Consider the following 21,280-nt stretch of genomic DNA (forward strand, 5'->3'; position numbering starts at 1 on the left):
TGTCTTCTTACTGTGTCTCTAGATGTTCACGAGTTGCTGAGGTTTCCGTTTCTTGGAAATTATGACAGATTCCACTTAAACCTGTCCGCAAAATTGATAAGGCAAAGAAGATAGTTCTACATGCAAAACCAGAGCAAATATATAGAATTCTAAGTTATAAAATTAGCTAGAAAGTTTGGAAAACTTTTTGAACGTGAAGAATAAGAATGAAATATTTCTTTATATCATTTGGTACTTCTTCAACTCAATATATTCATTTATATGTCAGTATCAGCAAATAATTCAATTTAATAAAATATAACGAATATTAGCTTCCCACTCCATTAGATGACATACAAGTCTAACCATAAGAGAGCTGCTGTCTGACTCTCCAGCATCATCTTTCCAAATCCCCTCATTCTAAACTGCAAAGTCAGACATAGAATTGCTTGTATTTCTCCACATACACCATGACGTTTCTTGCCTTTGTGACTTTGTTTACACTGTTGCCTTCACCTTGAATGTTCCGACATCCAATAGGATGATTTTGTTTCCTCATCTATAAAATGAAGATAATAATATCACCTATCTTGTGGAGTCATTATGAGAATATAAAGAGATAATCAGTGTAAAGTGCTTAGAAAACAATCGGCATATTGAAAACGCTCAATAAAAGTTGTTTTCATAGATAAGTGGCTTAATCTGTGTTATATTTTACTTCCCAATAGGTTAGCCAATAACCAACTGTTAGTATGGAAATCTACCGTATCAAAAAATGTTTTTCAAAATTGCAAGTCTACTTATGTGATATGTAACTTTGTAAAATATTGGGCTCACACTAGCAACATGATAAAATAGCAAGATAAACAGGATTACACAAATATACATTGATAAATTATCTAAATGAAAAATAAACTTCAGTGTTGTCACAAAGCCGGTAACCATAAGCATCCAAACACATAAAGTCATCACTAGTCAGCACATCTCAGGTTAGAGGCTGCTACGTTTATGGTGGCAGATAATTTGACATGTTTCACAAAATCAATAATTTAAGAGGTTCTTTATTTCTGTTTCTCCCCCTCTGAAGAACAGGACCTCTCTCTGTCTCTTTCCACCTCTGATATAATTCAGAAAGAATAATATCAAGTCTTAATTTAAAATGAGTGATGAAGTACAGAGTTTCAGACCATATATCTCTTCAAAGCTGTCAGTTTCCTTTCACCACTTTTCCTATATTCTAAAAACAAGTTTAAATTAAACATAGATCAACACTAAATCTGCCAGTTGCTGTCTTATTTATGGCACTGTTAGAAGAGATACTGATGTTCCCTTATAAGCCAAGATAGACACTTTCTCATTCCTTCAGAATTAAAATTAACAAAACTAAAATATTTTATGGAATAGCCATGAGCTGTCTACTATTTTGATGATCTTAGGTGTTATTCCCTCATGTGTCTCCCACATAAGGTACAGGGAAGCATGCTTTATGTAGTACACGGGAAAAGAGCCTCAGTTTTCATGGCCCAATCTTGATAAGTATAAAATTATGATACGATTTGAGGATTTAAAAGGAGAGAAAGATACAGTAAAAGATGATTTAGTGAAATATCTAGGATCTGATCTATTCCAAATTTATGAAACCTCTAAAAATTTAGATGATTTAACATTTAAAGTTGAATGATCAAAAAAATTAGCATACTGTATAACATGATAAAAATTGTAATCATCAATTTGCAGTTGTGCATTTGTATTTTAATGCAGCCTACACACATGACAATTTACTACTTTGAAATGCTTACCTTCAAAATTGTATAAATGGGGGGCCAGCCCCATGGCTTAGTGGTTAAGTGCGTGCGCTCTGCTACTGGCAGCCCGGGTTCGGATCCCGGGCAAGCACCAATGCACTGCTTCTCTGGCCGTGCTGAGGTGTCCCACATAACAGCAACTAGAAGGATGTGCAACTATGACATACAACCATCTACTGGGGCTTTGGGGAAAAAAAGGAGGAGGATTGGCAATAGATGTTAGCTCAGAGCCGGTCTTCCTCAGCAAAAAGAGGAGGATTGGCATGGATGTTAGCTCAGGGCTGATCTTCCTCACACACACACACACAAAAATTGTATAAATGACCAAGAGCCTTCACAACTCACTAACAATCATTCATTACTATTTGCACCACCTGACTATAGTGTGGTGGTTGAGTCTTTGTGACAGTAATATCAGGTTATCTGCTATGTGCCTCCATTTTCTACCTTTTGAACAGGTATGTCTATTATGATTATTTATGCCTACTTCACCACTGTATGTTGGCTGTTTGAGAGGCAGGTAACTTGCCTCCTCGGCTCACAGGAATTTGGATTGAGATAAACCATAGTAGAGGATCAAGGATCCTCATCCACACTTGGACCTGATTTATTTGATGATATCCTGGAATCTGAGCATGATGTGGTAATGGAATGTGGCTTTAGAGGGAAATTGAAGGGGGTGAGTGTATTTTGAATATGAGATTAAAGTAGATAAATAGAAAAAACCCCACATTTGTAACATCACAGAAATTGAAAATCTGATTTTAAAATTTATAATGGATGTCAAAGGCAAAAAACAGTAATGAAAATCTTAAATAAGAACAAGATAAGCACATTTATTCTCCGGAATATCAAAACTCATTATAAAGCTTCAGCAATGAAGACAGAGTGGTTTTGACATACAACAAAGAAATAGAACAGTAGGACAGAATAGAGAGTCAAGAAACAGACCATCACATATACAGACACAATTTTTGGCGTAAAACAAGACAAAACAGATGGAAGTACAAAATATGTTGGTAGATTTAACTTTAAATTTATAAGTAATAACACTCAATACAAATGGATTAATCTCTAAATTAAAAGAATGAATATCTGGGTAGGATAAAATACAATTCAATTCTATGCTATTTATAAGAGACACCTCTAAAGTATAATATTTATAAAGGCTTAAAGTAAAAGAATAGAAAAAGATATGCCAATAAATTCTAAGCAAGAAAGCTTGATATTGCTATATTGATCTAAGAAAATTAGACTTCATGGGTAAAGTAAAGCATTGCTGGAGACAAAGAAGGTCAATTCATTGTAATAAAAGGATCAATTCCCTCAGGAAACTATGATCATGTTAAATTTCTGCATACTTAATAACATATAACATCAAAATATATTAGGCAAAACCTTATAGAATTAAAACAAGAAACATATCCACAATCATACTGGGAGATTTTAACACATAGTTGATAGAATAAGCCAAAAAAAAAAAAAAAGCTTATAAAAGATATGAAGGACACAAACACTTGACCTAATTGGCACATAAAAAGCATGTAAAAAGCAACTACAGAATGTATACTGTTTTCAAGAACACAAGGAACATTCACAAAACTGACCATACACTGACCCAAACAGCAACACTCAATACATTTCAAATAATGGGAAATCTAATGATGAAGTTCTCTAACCACAGTGCAAATTAACTTAACAATCAATAACAAAATGGTAAATAAAAAATACTAAGTTTGTAAAGTTGGAAACCTACTTATAAATAACTTTTGGCTCAAAAAAGAATTCAGAGCAGAAGTAAGAAAATATTTTGAGCTGTATAATAACAAAAATATGATATATCAAAACTTAAACAATATAGGCAAGGTAGAACTTTGAAATGTATAGCCTTAAAAGCTACACATTAGGAAAAAGGCTAAAAATCAATGAGCTAAGCTATGTATCAAGCTTAAGAAATTAGAAAAAAAATAGCAAAACTAACTAAAATAAATTTGAAAGTAAGATAAGAAAAAATGGTAAGAGCAGAAATTGATGAAAAAGAAAACAAACATATAATAGAGAAAATCAAAAAAGCCAGAAGTTGATTCTTTGTAAAGACTTATAAAATTGCGAAACTTCTGATAAGAGTAACAAGTAAAAACAGAGACCAAAATAACTAGTATCAGGAATGAAAAAGAACATAACACCTTTGATGCTGTGAAAAATTAAAAATATTAAGAGGATATTGTTAACAACTTGATGTGATTAGTCTGAATATCTAGATAGAATGTCTAAAACTTTTCTATAGCTAGTAATTAATGTGATAATGTTCCATGAATAGACAAACAGACCAGCTGAACAGAATAAAGATCTAGAAACAGATTCACAATTTAATGGATACTTGATATATGACAGAGTTGGTATTGTAGATCATCAGTAAGGAAAATATAGTCTTTTCAATAAAAGTTGTTAAGACAATCGAACATGGAAAAAAATTAAGTTGGACGCATACCTCATACCATAAACTGGAATCAATTTTAGGTGGGCAAAACAATATTAAAGACAAATCATCAAACTTTAAGAAGATAATATAAGAAAATAGCTTCATGAAATTGGGTATGGGGCATTCTTAAACACCATACGAAAGCATTAACCATACATTAGGAGAAGATATTTGTAGCACATATAATCATAAAGGAGAAAGGAGAGGCAGTTTAGAACAGTGGTGAAGATCACGGACTATGAAGTTAGACAACCCAGGATAGAATATCACCTACATCACTTACTAGCTGTGTGACCTACGTTAAATTATTTAACCTTTGCGTATCTCGATTTTCTAACTTCTAAAACAAGACTAATAATGATGTCTATCCCTAGATAAAACAAGATAATTTGTGTGATATGCTTAGAACATTTCTTGGCACATAATAAGCCCTGTATAAGTCTATAATTGCTATTATTATTATTTCTCATAATACATTGAAAATAATTCCTGTGAATCAATTAAAATAGACTAACAATTCAATAGAAAAATATACAAAGGGACTTCACAAAAAGAGGAAGCTCCAACAGCCACAAACGTATGAGAAATGTTTAATCTCATAAGTAATCAGATAAATGCAAATTAAAACAAAAATGTAACACTATTTTATACCCACCAGCTTGGAGGGAAAAACAATTGTACTATACAAATGTTGGTGTGGTATGAAGCAAGAGAACAATCATACATGCAATCATACGTTCAATTATACACTGGGTGGGACTGTCAACTAGTCCAATCCCTTGAACATTCACATACTCTGTAACTTCGCAATTCTAATCTTAGATTTATATCCTAGAGGAGATCTTGTGATAATACTCCAGGAAATACATACAAAAATTATCATACAACGTTGTCTACAATAGCAAAATATTTATAGCAACTCATATGTCCATCAAAAGTAAATTCGATAAATAAATTGTGGGAAAATAAATGAATCACAGCTACACAAATTGACATGGATCTTACAAATTTAATGTCGAAAAAAATAAACGTCACAAAAAATTTATGGGTGTGATTCCATTTACATAATGTTCAAAACATAAAAAAGTTAGAAACAATATAATTCGTGATGTTATATACACACACACATACATATACATAATATCTAGGAAAACAAGAGAATAATTATAATAAGTCGAGAGAGAAAGAGAGAGTGATTACTCTAGGGGAAGGAGATGGATATGAAATCAGGTCACATGAAGCTCTTATGAGGAAGCTATTATATGTTTATATATCCGTATACGTCCTTTTGTAGGCATGATATTTTCTCAATAAAAATAGCTTAAAAAAAGAATAAAGGAATGTATTGCACAGTTGGAAAGCTGTCCAAAGTACTTTTTAAATAAGAAAAAGATGTTTGAGAAGCATTTAGCATGATTCCATTTTTGAAAAAAATATATATTTTTTATCTGGATATATATCTGGAATAATATCCATCAAAATGTTAACAGTAGTGACCTTTGGGTAGCAACGAGTGGGGAGAGGTGTATAGCCATTAATTGTGTACCCATTTCTGTAAAGTTGTATTTTTAAGAAAATGTATCCACTCTAGTAATAAGATAAATTAAAATGAAAAAAATAACCTTAAATGTAATAATTAAGATTAAACAACATTATATGTTTCACAAGTCCCTGTGAGCCTCTTTCCATGTCAATATATAATCTTGTAAAATGTTATATTTAATGACTGCACAGTATTAGACTGTATCCATCTACCATTTTGATTTAATCAATATTTATTGCTGGGCACTTAGATTGTTATACTTATTTATTTTGCATGATCACCCTTGCAATTCAATCTCTTATTATTTTCACAAAAAAAAATTTCTAGAAGTGGATTTGCTGGATCATAATGTGTACAAAATTTTAAGACCTAAAATGCAGAAGTTTTCATCATAATTTTGACAACAGTACTTCAAAGGTAAATTTATTATTCACATATCAGTACTGGGTTTTGTTCAGTTACAAATGTTATGTAAGCTCAGAGAGATTGAAAAGGCTTAGTTACTTAAATTACACACAACTTCAACAATTCCAGAAGCCCCAGAGAGGGCTCAGACTTGATCTCTTGCAAAAAGAAAGAAATGTAGAAGTGCAAAATATGTTAAGCCAAAAATGCATCCCATACATCCCTGTCACCCCATACCTAGTATATTACCCCATATGTGAGAGTGCTCAAAGAGTGCTTGTGTAGCTGGAAATTACTTAGTTTGCCTGATTCACAGGAGATTTTTACTTTCCTGTGGAATACCCAGAAAAGATAGAGGCAATTTTCTCATAGACACAATAAGACATCAAGCTAAAAAACCCAGAGGCTTTTACTATAAAATATTATAACAATTCTAGAGCTTGTTGACTGGATTTTCAAGGATTTATGTATTACACTTGCTCATAGGAGTGCCACTATCTAAACCAAGTGACTGTCCCTCATTGGAACAACAAATTTCAACCCTTAGCATCATCAGTGTGAAAGTTGTATATTCAATTTGGCAACCAATTAGGCTAAAAGATATAAAATCAAGTTGGAGAGGAACTAGACATATAGTAATTCTCTAAATACAAGGTTACTAGGGGAAAAAAGCAGATATAAATAATCCGAAGATCTTTATTTATCTTGACAGTTCATAAATGGATCACAAGCTATCAATGGTGAGGCTGTGTGATACTACAGAACTGCGAGTCAGTAACTGATTTTATGCCAGAGAGCACAATTCTCATGTTAGATTGGAGACATTATTGATTAGAATGGAGATGAGGAAAGTTCAGCCAAGACATAGAGAGAGACAAGGAGATCTAAAAGACTAATGATGCTCCCTTATGGGTATGTTGGAATTCATTTTTGTGGAGTAGAATAAATTTAAACTCTGTTACTCTCTTTTGTTAGGGTCAAACTTCATCATTAGATTAAGTCCAAATTCCTCCTTTATATTTTAAATAGGTTAAAAGATATATTGAATGGGTAGAGAAAATATTTTAAGACAAAACTTGATCGTTATTTTTGTTTGTATAGGCTATATACTAACTTCATTTTATAGGTTTTATAAGAGTAATTTATATGATGCTACTCATGAAAATTGCTTGAAATTTTGTAAGCTACTTTCCTCATGAAAGGTATCATTATAATATCTTCTGCATTTATTGAGAGGAGAAATAATTTTCCTCATTCTAATTTCTAAAACACTTGAATAATCATTAATTTAGTCATTCAACAAGCATTTATTAAAAACCTACTATATGCAAAAGCACAATACTGGAACCTGTGACGGCTATAAAGATTTTAGTATGCAGTTCCCATGCTCAAGAAAAAATATATAATAAAATAATCAAGTAAAACCATATTTATCAAACAGGCAGTGTTAAATGCTAGGAGAAAAGTATAGATACAGTGCTATGGTTGTTGAGAGCGTGGAAACACCTCAAGCTAGAGGGATCCAGTGGTTTCACGAACGTTGGCATTTCAGGTGAACTTTGAGGGTGGGTGGAAGAGGCAAACTATAAAGAGACAATAGTGTGCTAAAAAGCACAGGGCATTTAACTGGAACCCATTAAATTAATTTCAGGCGTGGGCTCGAAATGAAGAGCATGAGGACCCATGGCTGAAAAGGTAGGAGAGCTGGATCACCACCACTTAATCCCTTGCTGGGTGTATTCTGGAGTCAGCAAGGTTCTTGGTCAGAGGAATGACTTTACTAAAGTCATGCTTTATAGAACCTGGTAAATTTTCAGGAGTGTATAGGATGAAGTGGACCGTAAAAGATTGGGAGACAGGCCTTATAAGTCAGAGTACTATTGCAGGAAGTCCAGGAGGATAATGACAGTATGACTGTAGAGAAGATTGAAGCAACATATTGATGACTACTAGGAATATCTTTGATAGTTCTAGACAACAGATTTGCATCCATTGCCCGTTGTCTTATTTAATTTGGAATTTTCCCAAAGTCTCCTGGATAGCTCAATGTATACCTTTTTAGGAGGGAATTATGAGAATGATTCTTTAACTCCTGGCAGGATCTGCCCAGATGTGGAGATCTGCAGTAATTATGAGACAGTTCAGCCCACAGCTAAGGGATTTAGTTAGTAGCCTACTTCTGGGCACATAAAAAAGTAAAATGGCAGCAAGGTTAAAGATGCTTCAAGGAGTTATGCTTGAACTGCTTCTCAGAGTAACTCTAGAAGGCTTTGTAATGCTTCATAATAGCTCTATTGGCCTGTTATTCAGTTGTGCAAGAACAAGTGATAAGAGGCAGAGGTGCTGAGTGCCTTTGAGGGACACCTCAGAAGAGAGATGCTGTGAGAGAGGGTAGCAGCTAAGAGCCAGGCATGCAGGCTCTAGCCTCTCGTTCCCACTACCCCAACCTCAGCAAGTTTCTAAAGGTTCTTTGGAGATCCACCAAAGGGAACCATCAAGGAGAATAACTCACACAATGCTCAGAGGAGAAGATTAAAATACTTAAAGGGCTCTACTCCCTAAAGACCATCCCAGAATGAATCATCCCTGAGAGAAATAGGTAGCACTCGCTGTCTACTTTAATACTGTATAGCAGAAAGTCGGGTAGAAAATATTGGTCTTCCAATGTATTCCTAATTGAGAGGAAGAAGAGTAATAATATCCTGCCCTACTGAGACATGGGGAGCTTGGAGGCTCTGAAACTCTGGGGATGTGACTTGAGCAAGCTGTAGAAACCTTGATTCATAACTCAGCCTTCAAATTCCAGGTAAGGAGTATGGTATAGGAAAAGAAGGTTAAGTTCAGATGCATCAAAATATATAGCTGTTTCTTATTAACTGTCACAAATATCTAACACAGAAATTATTTCTGCCTAGCTGATACATTGCATAATATGCTTTATATATAAAGGATATCTATGTCTATCTATATATCTATCTATCTGTATCTTCTTTTTAATGTATGGAGGACCTGGGATGTTGGAATCAAATTCAGTGCATAGAAGGGTTGGCATAGAGAGGCAAATTCACACAAAACATTGAATGGTTACAAAGGGATTTCTCATTCAGGTTGATTTGATTAGCAATAATCTTTGAATCTAATTTCTCAGGTAATGTTTCTTTCATCATTTCCCAGGGTAGCAAGCTGATGAACATCTCATTTACATTTTTATTAGCTTATAAAGCTTTTCCTGTTTATGTTCTTCTGACTCACTCCAAAAGCATTACTTAATGTTTAATAATAGCTAAAAGAATCTATGGCAAAGACTTGAGTGCCAGAAACAACAAAAAAAAAAGTGACCCTCCAGCTAGTGTCCTCTTACATCACTCTTACAACTGATAGGTGCTTCAGGCATTTCTTCTGAGACCCTGTAATTACTGATTATGATGCATGGTCTATGATCTTGTCTCAATCTCTAGACCAAAAGCCTAGACAGTAGGAGATTGCCTTCTTGTCTTTAACAAACAGTATTCTGTAACACAGGGCACATTTAGTAATTGACGCATAGAGTTTCTAGTTTTCGCTTCTGAGAAAACCACTTTTGAATGCCACAGAAGATGTAGTGTTCCTAAATCAGGTCTCAGTTATTTAAGACCTATGTGTACAATAAAGGTTTAGTTTCAGACTTAACCATTTGTCATGAAGGTACATCAAACTTTGGCATCATGGAACTGCAAATGACTATTCAGACCAAATTTAAAGTTAATGTCAATAAATGGTGATTAGAATACCTATCAATCATTAATGGCATTCACTAGAGTAATACTTAAACAATAATTTATCACGATGTGCATTGACTGGTATATTTGGCCCTTGCTAGCCTTTTTGTACCTGAATTGTCGTAGCCCAAGATGTTCATATAGGATTTGTCTCACTGCCTGCAAAATTTTGGAAGACATCAAAGATAAGGTAAGAGTGCTGCGTACTGTGAAGTGACATAGAGTTACACACCAGAATCTCAGGGAGACAGAGAGAGAGAGAGAGATAGAGAGAGAGAGAGAGGTTTTTAAACTCTTTCTACAAATCTTTCTACAGCATTTATTCCAAAAGCTGGCAAAGATAATTGTTATGGACTGAATTATGTCCCGTCCCCCTGCACCCCCTGCCAAATTCATATGTTGAAGCCCTAAACCCAGTACCTCAGAATATGGCTGTATTTGGAGACGGGGCCTTTAAAGACGTGATTAAATTAGGGTGGTCCCTAATCCAATATGACTGGCGTCCTTGTAAGAAGAGGAGATGAGGACAGAGAGAGAGAGAGAGAGACACCAGATATGTGCATGCACAGAGATACAACCATGTGAACACACAGCAAGAAGGCAGCCATCTGCAAGCCAAGGAGAGAAGCTTCAGAAGAAACCAAACCTGCCTGCGCCTTGATCTACAACTTTTAGCTTCTAATCTGTGATAAAATAAATTTCTGTTGTTTAAACCACTTAGTCTGTGGTATTTTATCATGGAAACCCTAGCAAACTAATGTAATAATGCAAAGAAGGGAACCAAAGACCAACCTTATTTATGAATATTAGCAAAACAAATCCAGTAGCAAGCTGAGAGGATAAAGTGCCATAACCAACTGTGTCATTCCAGGAGTGCAAGATGATTCAACCGAAGAATGACGGCTGTCTGGGAGTATCAGCCAGTGCAATTAGGAAAGAGGAAAGCAAAATGTTTAAATGTTTGAAAGGAAGCAAAATTATTACCACATCTAGGAAATTTAATTGTAAACCAGTAATATTCAAAAGACTCGTCTAAGAACTCTATTAGAAGCAATAAGATAATCAGTAAGTTCAATGGTTATAAAATTAAAAATCATTAATCAATGTTTCTTACATACAAACTATAACAAATTAGAAAACATAATGTCATTCACATTAGCAACATAAAGAAAATATCCAGGAATAAATTTTAACAATCATATGAGGAGAATAATCTGCTGAAAGATCTAAAAATAAACTTAAATAAATGGAAAGAAAGATATTGTTCTTGAATAGGAAGACCTGATATGATGGAGATATTAATTTTTTCTAAATTGATTTATAAATTGGGATTTATTCTAGTTAGTATACCCACTGTTTTTTAGAAAAAACAAGTAATAAAATCAGAAACAAAATGGAGCAAATAAAAAAATGATAGCTATCGTTCTTAGCACTTGAGTTCTAGGCAGCGTCTAAACTTAACATATATTAAGTCATTTAATACACACATGCACACACATACAACCAATAAGGTGGGTAATAATATAATCCACTTTCTAAAATTAGAACCGAAACCCAGAAAGGATGAGTGACTTTCCCAATGGCATACAGCTAGGAGGTGATAGATATTTGCTGGGACCTAAATGCAGAGACTCTGCCTTTGAGTCCATGCTTTTTACTACTGTCTTCTAGTGCCTTTCCATGGACTAAAGTTCATGCAGAAAAATAAAAATGGAAGAATAGTCAGGAAAGTTCTCAAAAAAGAAGTGCCAGGAGAGAGTACTTGCACTTTTAGATATTAAAACATAACCTAAATCCACACTAAATAAAAGAGGTGTGTTTGGTATTAGCATAGGAATACACAAATTGACCTAAATAGAAGACAGAGGGGAAAATATGGAATATTCAATAAACACTATTTGAACACTTTTTAGGGAGGAAAATAAAACCTGGATTCCTACTTCATACCTTATAGTGAAGGACATTCCAGATACAATCTATAAATAGTAGGGAAAACAAAATTAAAAGTACTTGAAGTAAATACTCGTGATTTCTTTTTTGCACAATCTTGAAAGGAACCAAGTCTTTTTAAGCAGAGGCCACAAAGCAAAAAACTGACAAATCTGGCCATATAAATTTAAACACATTTATAAAAAATACTAAGAAAAAGAGGAAACTAATAAAATAAGCTGCAATAGCTATGACAAAGCCTAACTCCTCAATATACAAAGATCTTTTACAAGTCAGTAAGAAAAAATATTAAAACAAAAATAGGCAAAAAAAGGCAGTCTATAGGATAAAAATTATAAAAGATCAATAATATATCAAATAAAAAATCTGCCTTACATTTAACAAGATTTTATTATTTCTTTAAATTGGCAAAGATAATAGAGATTGGTAATTTAAGCAAAGTGAAGCAGGTATTCATATCATAAAGGAGTAAATATATATACTTTTTGAAAGACTTTTTGGCAATAATTATCAAAATGTAAAATTCACATATCCTTTTGCCCAGCTACACATAAAAGCCTGAACAATCATGGACATTTGCAGACAGAGAACTCTCCCGCGCCCCTGCTCCCACAGCAGCATCCACAGGTCAGCGGCATTGTCGGGGTTCATCTGTGTGGTAGCACATACCAGTACTTCCTTCCCGTTTATTGCTCAATAACATCCCATAGTATGGATATACCAAAGTTTGTTTATTCACTCATCAGCTGATGTACATTTGTTTCCACTTTTTGGTTATTATGAATATTAATACTATGAACATTCATGTACAAGTTTTTGTATGTCTTGGGTACATACCTAAGAGTAGAATTACTGGGTCCTATAGTAACTCTATGTTTCACTTCTTGGGGAAATGCCAAGCTATTTTCCAAAGCAGCTACACCATTTTGTATTCCCACCAGCAATGTATGAGGGTTCCAATTTCTCCAGATCCTCACCATCCTTTGTTATTATCTTTTTTATTATATTCATCATACTGGATGTGAAGTGGTATCTCTCTGTGGTTTTGATTTGTTTTTCCCTAATGACTAATGATGAACATCTTTTCACGTACCTATTGGTCATTTGTATATCTTCTTTGGAAAAACGTCAATTCAAATCCTTAGCCCATTTTTTAACTGGGTTATTTACATTATAAATATTGTGTTGTATCTCCATTACATTTTAAACTTTCGTCTTATATTAAATACTATGCCTATAAGATTTTATATCTCAGGAGGGACAAGAGAGGTAACGTGCATGGAGTGCCTACTGTGTGTCACAGTACTAGGCATCTATTATGCATAGTGAGTGATTATAATACTGGGCTCTAGAGTAAGCTCTGAATGCTGCTTCAAGAATTACTAAAACATTCTAATCAGAGTCAGTCAAAAGCAAAATTATAAAGCAAATGAAGAGTATGTCTTTCTATTCATTCATTCCTTGTTTCAAGCTATCTTTCTCTCAGATATCTCTTTTGAATCTAATTTCTCCTAATACTATGTAGGGCAGTGCTACTTAAATCTGAATATGTATATAAATCACCTGGGAATTTTGTTAAAATGCTGACTTTAGGTAGGTCTGAAGTAGGACCTGAGAGTCTATTTTCTAACTAGCTCCCTGATGATCCGACATTGCTGGTCAATGGATCATATTTTGATTAGCAAGGCTTTAGGGTATGAACTGATTACTAAGATTTTAACTATAAGAGCTAACCTCAAGCATTAGGGAATTATGCATTTTTACAGAGTTATAACTGCTTCAAAATCTAAAGAGTGAGCCTATGGTAGGCAGGGGGATTGATCATTTTGAGTGGGGGCCTTGTCTAGTCCCCATGTAAGAAGTGGTACGCCCATTCAGGAACAGGCCCTACTTGGCCACTTTTTTTAATGGGGATGTTCCTAACCTTATAATTTGAGCACATGCTTGTGACTACAAAATACAGTTTGAGGACCTGAAGTTTTAGTTGAAAATTTTCTTCCAGCATCCATTTATACGGAAAATAGAGGAATAGATTGAAAGAACTGCAGTTATACTGTTGGTTCATCTATACACATTTTGCTGTTTTGCTAAATACAATTACATACAATTACAACATAATTCTGATATAAACCAACCCTGTTGAAATAGATGAACCTTGAAAATACTATGCTAAGTAAAAGAAGCCTATTACAAAATATCACGTATTATATGATTCCATTTATGTGAAATGTCCAGAATAGCCAAATCGATAGAGACACACAGTGGATTAGTGGTTAGAGGTCTGGGTAGTAGAGGGTGGATGGGACTGATGGCTATTGGATATTGGATTTCCTTTCAGGGTGACAAAACTGTTCTAAAATTATGGTGATGATTACGAAACTCTGTAAATATGCTAAAAGACATTGAATTGTACATTTTAAATGGGTAAATTATGTGGTATATGAATTTTATCTCAAGAGACCTGTTTAAAAATGTAATGCAGAAATATCAGAGCTAAGTAATAGAGCTTAGAAGAACGGGGTCCATATAAAGAGGCACCAGATTATCTTGATGTACTTGGTCTTGGAGATGATTCCGATCTGAGTATAGAGCACGTTTCCCTGACACTTATGTTCAAAGCTTCTACCTACCATTTCCAAAGCTTACTTTCTGGTCGGGTGAGCTGAGGGGTTGCTGTTTGGATTAGGAGAAGGGCAGGGTAGCATGGTGACTGAGAGCTGGCTCTGGCATTAGATAGCATGTGAACACCTGCTGTACCGATTATTAGCTCTGTCACCTTGGAAAAGTTACTTAACTTCTCTGTGCCTCAGTTTTCTCATTTGGAAAATGAGGATAAAATCTCAAATGAGGATTAAGACAATTGATATGACTGGCACAACATTATCACTTCAAAGTTGTTAACTATTATTATTTTTTACTATTTGTTCTGATTACAAATGAAGTTTATAAGAGACTACTGCCTATTCATAAGATTCATAGCTATAAATTCATGAGTACATTATGTCTTAAAAAAAAAGAGAGAGAGAAATCACATTTTATAATTCCAAGCATTTGCTTGTTTGTGCCTTTGGGGAGAAAACTAAAGCTATTTTAAAAGAAATAACTTAGAAGTTTCTTGGTAAACAAAACTCTCTCCCGAAACATTCAGATGATTTAGTTAAGAATGAACTGGAACAACATCAATTGCATTTCCTTGAAATCAAAAATAAATTCCAAAATAACTGGGAAGCATTTCTGAAGCAGTGCTCAGATAAGTGTTTACAACCCGAAAATGGGATAGGGTAGGATAGAATAAACTCAGCTCTGAAAATAATACACTCACCTGCACAAAGTGCATGTGAAACCATGCCTTTCTGCGAAAAATAAAACACTCCACAACCCCCGTGCGTTATGTATCGCACCATCTCAGACATGTTTTCTGTTTGCTATTCAAACGGTTTTCTATAGCTACAGATAATCAATTTGTCTCCTGATAACTGCAGAAACTACTGCATGAAACACCAGTGTAACAGATTTTTAAAGAGTTCTTTGACTAAGCACAAAGTGTTTTACTCTTGGGGTGTGTGTGTGCATGTGTGTGGTGTGTATGTGTGTGTTGTGTGCTCACACACATGCATTATATCTCCATAGGTTCTGTTGCCCATATACTAAGTGTATAAAGTTATTCTTGAATCCATTAATGTTGCTTTAATTGTATATGTAGCAACATCTGGGCTTTAGATAGTAACATATTCAGCTTATGTTTTGTTTTCTGAATCCTTTTTTTGTGTCTTACGGGTGTAAGCCCTGTTTTAGCAGTACACACAAGAGTCAAAAAGGAGTAATTGTACTTTTATTTACAAGACTGCAGATTTGAAGTCAGATAACCAGGCTTGAGTCCTACCCATCTCATTTATTTATTGTCCGAATGGCCCTGTGGAAGTCATTTAGCTTCTCTAACCCTCAGTTTCCTCAAACTGAGTCTAATGGTGGCTTTCTCACAGGAGAACCAAATGACAAATGTATGTGAGTGATAAAGCACTACCAAATGTTAGCTAATATTTTTCATTTTCCACGCTTGAGAGAGCATATGACTCATGTGCCCCCTGGACTCAAAGGGGAGAAGAGGGTTTAATGGTTGTTCATTGATTGCTGACAGGATCCTAGGCTTTGTATAAAGCAGCATATGCACATGTATTGATAGATGGATAAATCAGTCAGGGAGAAGTAAGGATAGCCAGGACAACCAATATTTGCCTGCTTTTCAAAGCACAGTAAATCTAAACCTGAGTCTCAAATTGCAGTCAGCATTTATAGGAATCTGCAGCACAGGCTCTCTTCTATTACTGAAGGAGACAGCTGCCGAGTCAATGTAAATATTATTGTAAAATTGTTTAACAGAATTCACAGTTATGGGAGGACAAACACACGAGACACTAATGGAGGGTCTGAACTTGATATGTGTAGACAAAGAGGTCTGTCATACTTATCATCAGTTATTGTTTCACAGAGAAATGTGGGCAATAAAGGAAAGTAACTAATGAAAAGGAATGCCCACTGATCCATGGCCACCATCCCTGCTAACCAAGAGTGAAAAATAGGAGTGGAATAAGCATCTAAATTTTTGGTACAGTAAGTTAATACTACATGTATGTTCTATCCCACTGTACTCAACCTTTCTGCACCATTTGATACCTCAGATCCTTTACTATTGAAACTTTCTATACCGCTAATTATTGTGATACTATAATATCATTGTTTTCCTCATACTAGTCTGACCAATCCTTCTTTGTCTCCTCAGTGGCTCTTCAGTAATTCCTCAAGTCTCTGTGGATAGTCTCTTAGGCTCAGGCCTTGACCATCTATTAGACCCAATTTACAACTTTCAGCTATTGTTAAGGTTTCACATATCACCTCTACACATAGAATTTCCAAAAACCTGCATTAAGCCCCAACTTCTCCATAGAATGCCAATTGTACATTTCTAAATGAATGAACATTTCCACTTGAAAATTTAAATGTCATCAGCACAATCAACATACCTAGAGCTAACTGATTTTTACTCTAAATTGAATCCTCTACTCAATCCTTTACCTCTGTCTGTTTAATCATCATATCATCACTTGGATCCACACTAAATACTGCGGTCAAAGAAATCCTCTTCAACACATTATCAAATCTCCAATTATTCGCTAGCTCAAAAAGCCTCAATGGCTCCCCATTTCCTAAAAAAATCCAATTAGCTGTAAGTGTCTTTAAGGGGCCGAAACTTCTGTGTTCTATTAATCTAGTTATCTACCATACCATCTAGTCTTGTGTGTGGTACTTTGTAAACTACAACAATTGCTTATTGAATTGAATTAAACTCCTTGGACTTCTATTCTCAGTTTCCTTAGTATGGTCCATTCCTACAGGGACTCTTCACAATCTGCTTCACGCTGTCATTCTATTCACTCTCCCCTAAAGGTGCTCAGCTTATTCTTTCTCCCTATTTTTGAACATGATTCCTCTTCTTTTCTCTGTCCAGTTCTCACCACTCTTCAAAGTTCAGTTCAATTTCAACCCCCGCCTCATAAATTGTTCCCTAACTCCTCTAGTCTACATTGCTCTCTATTCGCAGTGAACTCTTAACACTTCTAATTTTGTGTTCTTTGCCATCTCTTGCTATGCAATTATCACATTTCTAATTATCAAACCCACTCTGATCTTTGACTCTTTTCTCTTCTGTACTTATGACTATACTGCTATTTTACTTTTGAATTGCTTATATAATTTTTCCTATGTATTCATTTTGTGTGTCCAGCTACACTATAAAGTTTTTAGGGGGAAAAACTATGTCATATTTTCTTGTATCATTCCCATATTCTAGCACTATGCTATGGAAAAAGGAGAGGCTCAAAAATATTTGTTAAATGAATGAATGAGTCTGGGGGAAAGAAAATATATTCAAAGTGGGTATTTATTGCAATTAGTAGCTTTGAAAGAAATAATTCAAAGAAAAAGTTTCTGCATTTTGAATATGGCAGTTTTAGGGTTTCTGGATACCATTTTCCTTTATTATCTGACTTGTAACTAGAATAAAGCCTAATGTAAATACACCTGGTTTACGTATCATCAGTGATTGACTATAAAAGTTATTAAATGTTATACAACAGCTAATGAAGGAAGTTGAAGAACCCACGAGGAGCTGCAAGACAAGAGTAGAGATCTGTTTGGAATTATTTTGGTAAAGTTTGTCCTAAGGCTGGTACAATCAATATGATATTTCCTTCCATACTATTAAGGCAAGCAAGAAAACAGCTACTCAGATAGGAGATGAAGAGACCAAGCTCTTAACCACCTTGCTTTTGATCTGTTATAATTCTATCACTTACAATGTAATCATCTCAGCACTAGACAAAAAGGATATTGTTTTGCAAAACCTATTCTGTCATTTTCCTGGCAATAAGAGGTTGTATGTGCTTCACTGGGACTTAATATCCACCTCATCAATTCTTCCACCCAGACTTCTCAATATTTATCTTCCATTTACTTTATCACTGGCTTTGGTTTCTTTTTTGGAAAAAAAAAATATTTAAGTGATTCTAATGGGATTTCCCCTCTCCTCACAAGTAACACAAATTCACTTATACTTACAATGAATCTCACCAAAAAGATTTATTTTCTGAGAAAGAAGATAATATAGTAATGGGTGGAAATGCCAACATGAAGGAAATTATTTTGCTCTCAATGAGATATGTTAATATTTATTGAAGGTAAGAGCCTTTAGAAGTGACACTGTTAAAGAGAGATGGATCACATCTATTTTATGTTTTATGTATGATTTTATATGCAGCTCTGTTTGTTCACAGTTGCTGTGTGTGTGTGTGTGTGTTAGTGAAGAAAGTACAATTGAACTGGCAACATGACTAAAAGAGAGAAATAGACAACTATTTAGTAGTGAAGATGTAAGACTTCTCATGTATTACATTGCTGAGTTTACATGTGGTTACCACAACTGACAGAGGGTGAAAACCATGGGATTTTCAGGCTTCCAGACATGGCTCTTTTACTCAATGGCGTTGTAATTTGTAAAGACAATTACTATACAACAGTACAGCAAGTACAACCAAGTACATCCTTGGTTTTATGTCTATCAAATGGAGGTGATAATAAAAACTATTTCATGAGGATTTGTAAAGCAACAAATAAATAATGCAAATGAAAGTTCTTTGCATATATGAAATTAATATTTCAACAATTAAATTTAAGACAACATCCCAAGTCCCTCCCATGGCCTTTATAACACTTTGTGATCTGGTTTGTAACCCTCCACTTGACCTCATCTCCATCACTCTACCTCTAGCTCATACCACACTAATAACTTTGGCTCACTCATGTTCCTCAAACACACCTATCTCTTTTCTTTCTCAGGGCTTTTGCATGTGCTATTATATATATTACATGTAGCTTCACTATATAGCTTATTCATAATGGTGCCTACTACTACTCCATTCTGTTTTCATTTTACCTCATTTTATTATTTTTCTAGTACTGACTACTAACTGACATTATATAATATTTTTATTTCTTTTGTCTGTCTCGATCTCTACAACTTAACTCCAAGAAAAATGGAGATTTTGCCTGTCTTTCTTGCTACTGTCGCCTCAGCAACTAGAACAGAATTTGGCGCACAACAGGTGCTTAACAAATAAAATAATGCATGAGTGAATGAATGAATGAATGAATGATCTTTTGTTGAGTCTTTACTCTGTATGAAGCAATCTGCAAAGCACTTTATATGGATTATCTAATTTAATTATTACAATAGGTCTATTACTATTCCTATTTTATAAATGAAGAAAACAGAGATGTCATGAGGTACAGTAACTTGCTTGAGGTAAACATAGCAAGTGGTGGAAACTGAGTTGCCTGACTCCAAAACCTATGCTCTTAATCACTGCTATGGAGCCTCTGTGTATCCAGCCATCCTATATTAACTGATGTTTGATTACACTGTTACAAAATAGATGGAATTGACTATCAAAAAAATTTATACAGCTTAATTTGATCCCCCAAATAAATGTATGTGTTCAGTAGCTAAAAAATAAACCAGCTTCTTGAATCTCAAAAGCCAGCATTTGAAAACAGTTGAGAACAAGAATCCAAAGAGGCAGGTTTGTTTCTACAGGTAACCAAGGCGTGACTTACCTCCAGGTGACCAGCTATGGCAGCAACATGCAGGGCAGTGAGGCCGCCGTACCCAACCTGCTGTATGTCAGCTCCACTGTGAAGCAGGGAAGTGATCAATTCTGCACTATCCTGTAAGGAAACACATTTTTAAGGTTACTTTTCTACTAATAGGAGGCTTGAAGGCTGTGCAACAGGATTTATTGATTCCCTGACTGTCAGCCAGTTTAGGTGCTCAAAGGAAACCTAAGTGTGATTTCTGGCGTAAGAGCACATGAGATAGCAGAGAGCAGCTCTCAGATGGTTGAAATGCAGGAACAGATGACAGGGCCATTCAGTTACAATCAATCCTCCACCACTTGACCATGAAAGACAGAAAGGACATTTACCTATGGTGAGGCTCTTGCAAAGTCAACTCAAACTTACATGTAGGTCATTCCAATAAATATGCTTTCTCTAGCAACTGCAGTATTGAACTGACTGCAGTGGACTATTTCACGGTACTTCAGTAATTGTTTCTTCTCTAATACATATATGTCATGGGCCCTATACATATTTAATCTTATTTAATCTTATCTGGACTCATTTTAACAGTGAAAATGTTTGAAGCTTTATTTGAGCCTTTAAATTAGAATAATTTATGCAATGACCAAAGTGACTCTTACTTTTTTCATACCATTATTTGTATTGTATTTCTGTCTTTGGAGAGACAATGGAACTTTTTAATAATGGTAACAGAAATTAACATGCAGCGAATTTTTATTATGTAATTAACCTCTATGTGTATTAATTTATTTAAACCTAGCGGATGGTAGGACTTCAAAAATGTTGTTAAAAAAATTAAAAACTTAAACACTTCTTTAAACAACCCTATGAAAAATTACTCTTATAAACCTCATTTTATAAGTCAGAACACTCAAAAGAGTAATGTGGAAGGTCACATAGTCAAAACCCCAGATCTGGTAGGGAACGCAAAGAAAAGTTTCATGTTGAATCCTCTCCCTCAAAGGAAGAATTCAAACCCAATTTCTATAATACTTGGCCCATCGACATCTCAAACACACCCAGTGGCAAGGAAATCAGATCTTCACAGGATAGGCCATGGCATTTATGCATATACATATAACTTCAAACACTGTAGGTTAAGAAAATCCTCTCATTAAAAAACAAGGCTCGATTTCTTAATGCTGTCACACATAAGTGAGGGTGT

General features: G+C 34.7%; 1 protein-coding gene across 3 annotated transcripts in view; it reads right to left on the reverse strand.

Annotated features, from left to right (window-relative positions):
* The window catches only part of LOC101397933 (serine/threonine-protein kinase TNNI3K), a 300,070-nt gene that overhangs the window by 221,566 nt on the left and 57,224 nt on the right, over positions 1 to 21,280 (reverse strand). For all 3 annotated transcript variants that reach the window (XM_004431504.3, XM_087448979.1, XM_087448972.1), the window contains one exon: positions 20,092 to 20,202. In XM_004431504.3, coding sequence (XP_004431561.2) covers positions 20,092 to 20,202 — 111 coding nt within the window. The remainder of the gene's footprint in view (positions 1 to 20,091; positions 20,203 to 21,280) is intronic.

Source organism: Ceratotherium simum, chromosome 2, assembly GCF_057802395.1.
Source record: "Ceratotherium simum simum isolate JZ-2026a chromosome 2, ASM5780239v1, whole genome shotgun sequence".
In the NCBI taxonomy this organism is placed as follows: Eukaryota; Metazoa; Chordata; class Mammalia; order Perissodactyla; family Rhinocerotidae; genus Ceratotherium; species Ceratotherium simum.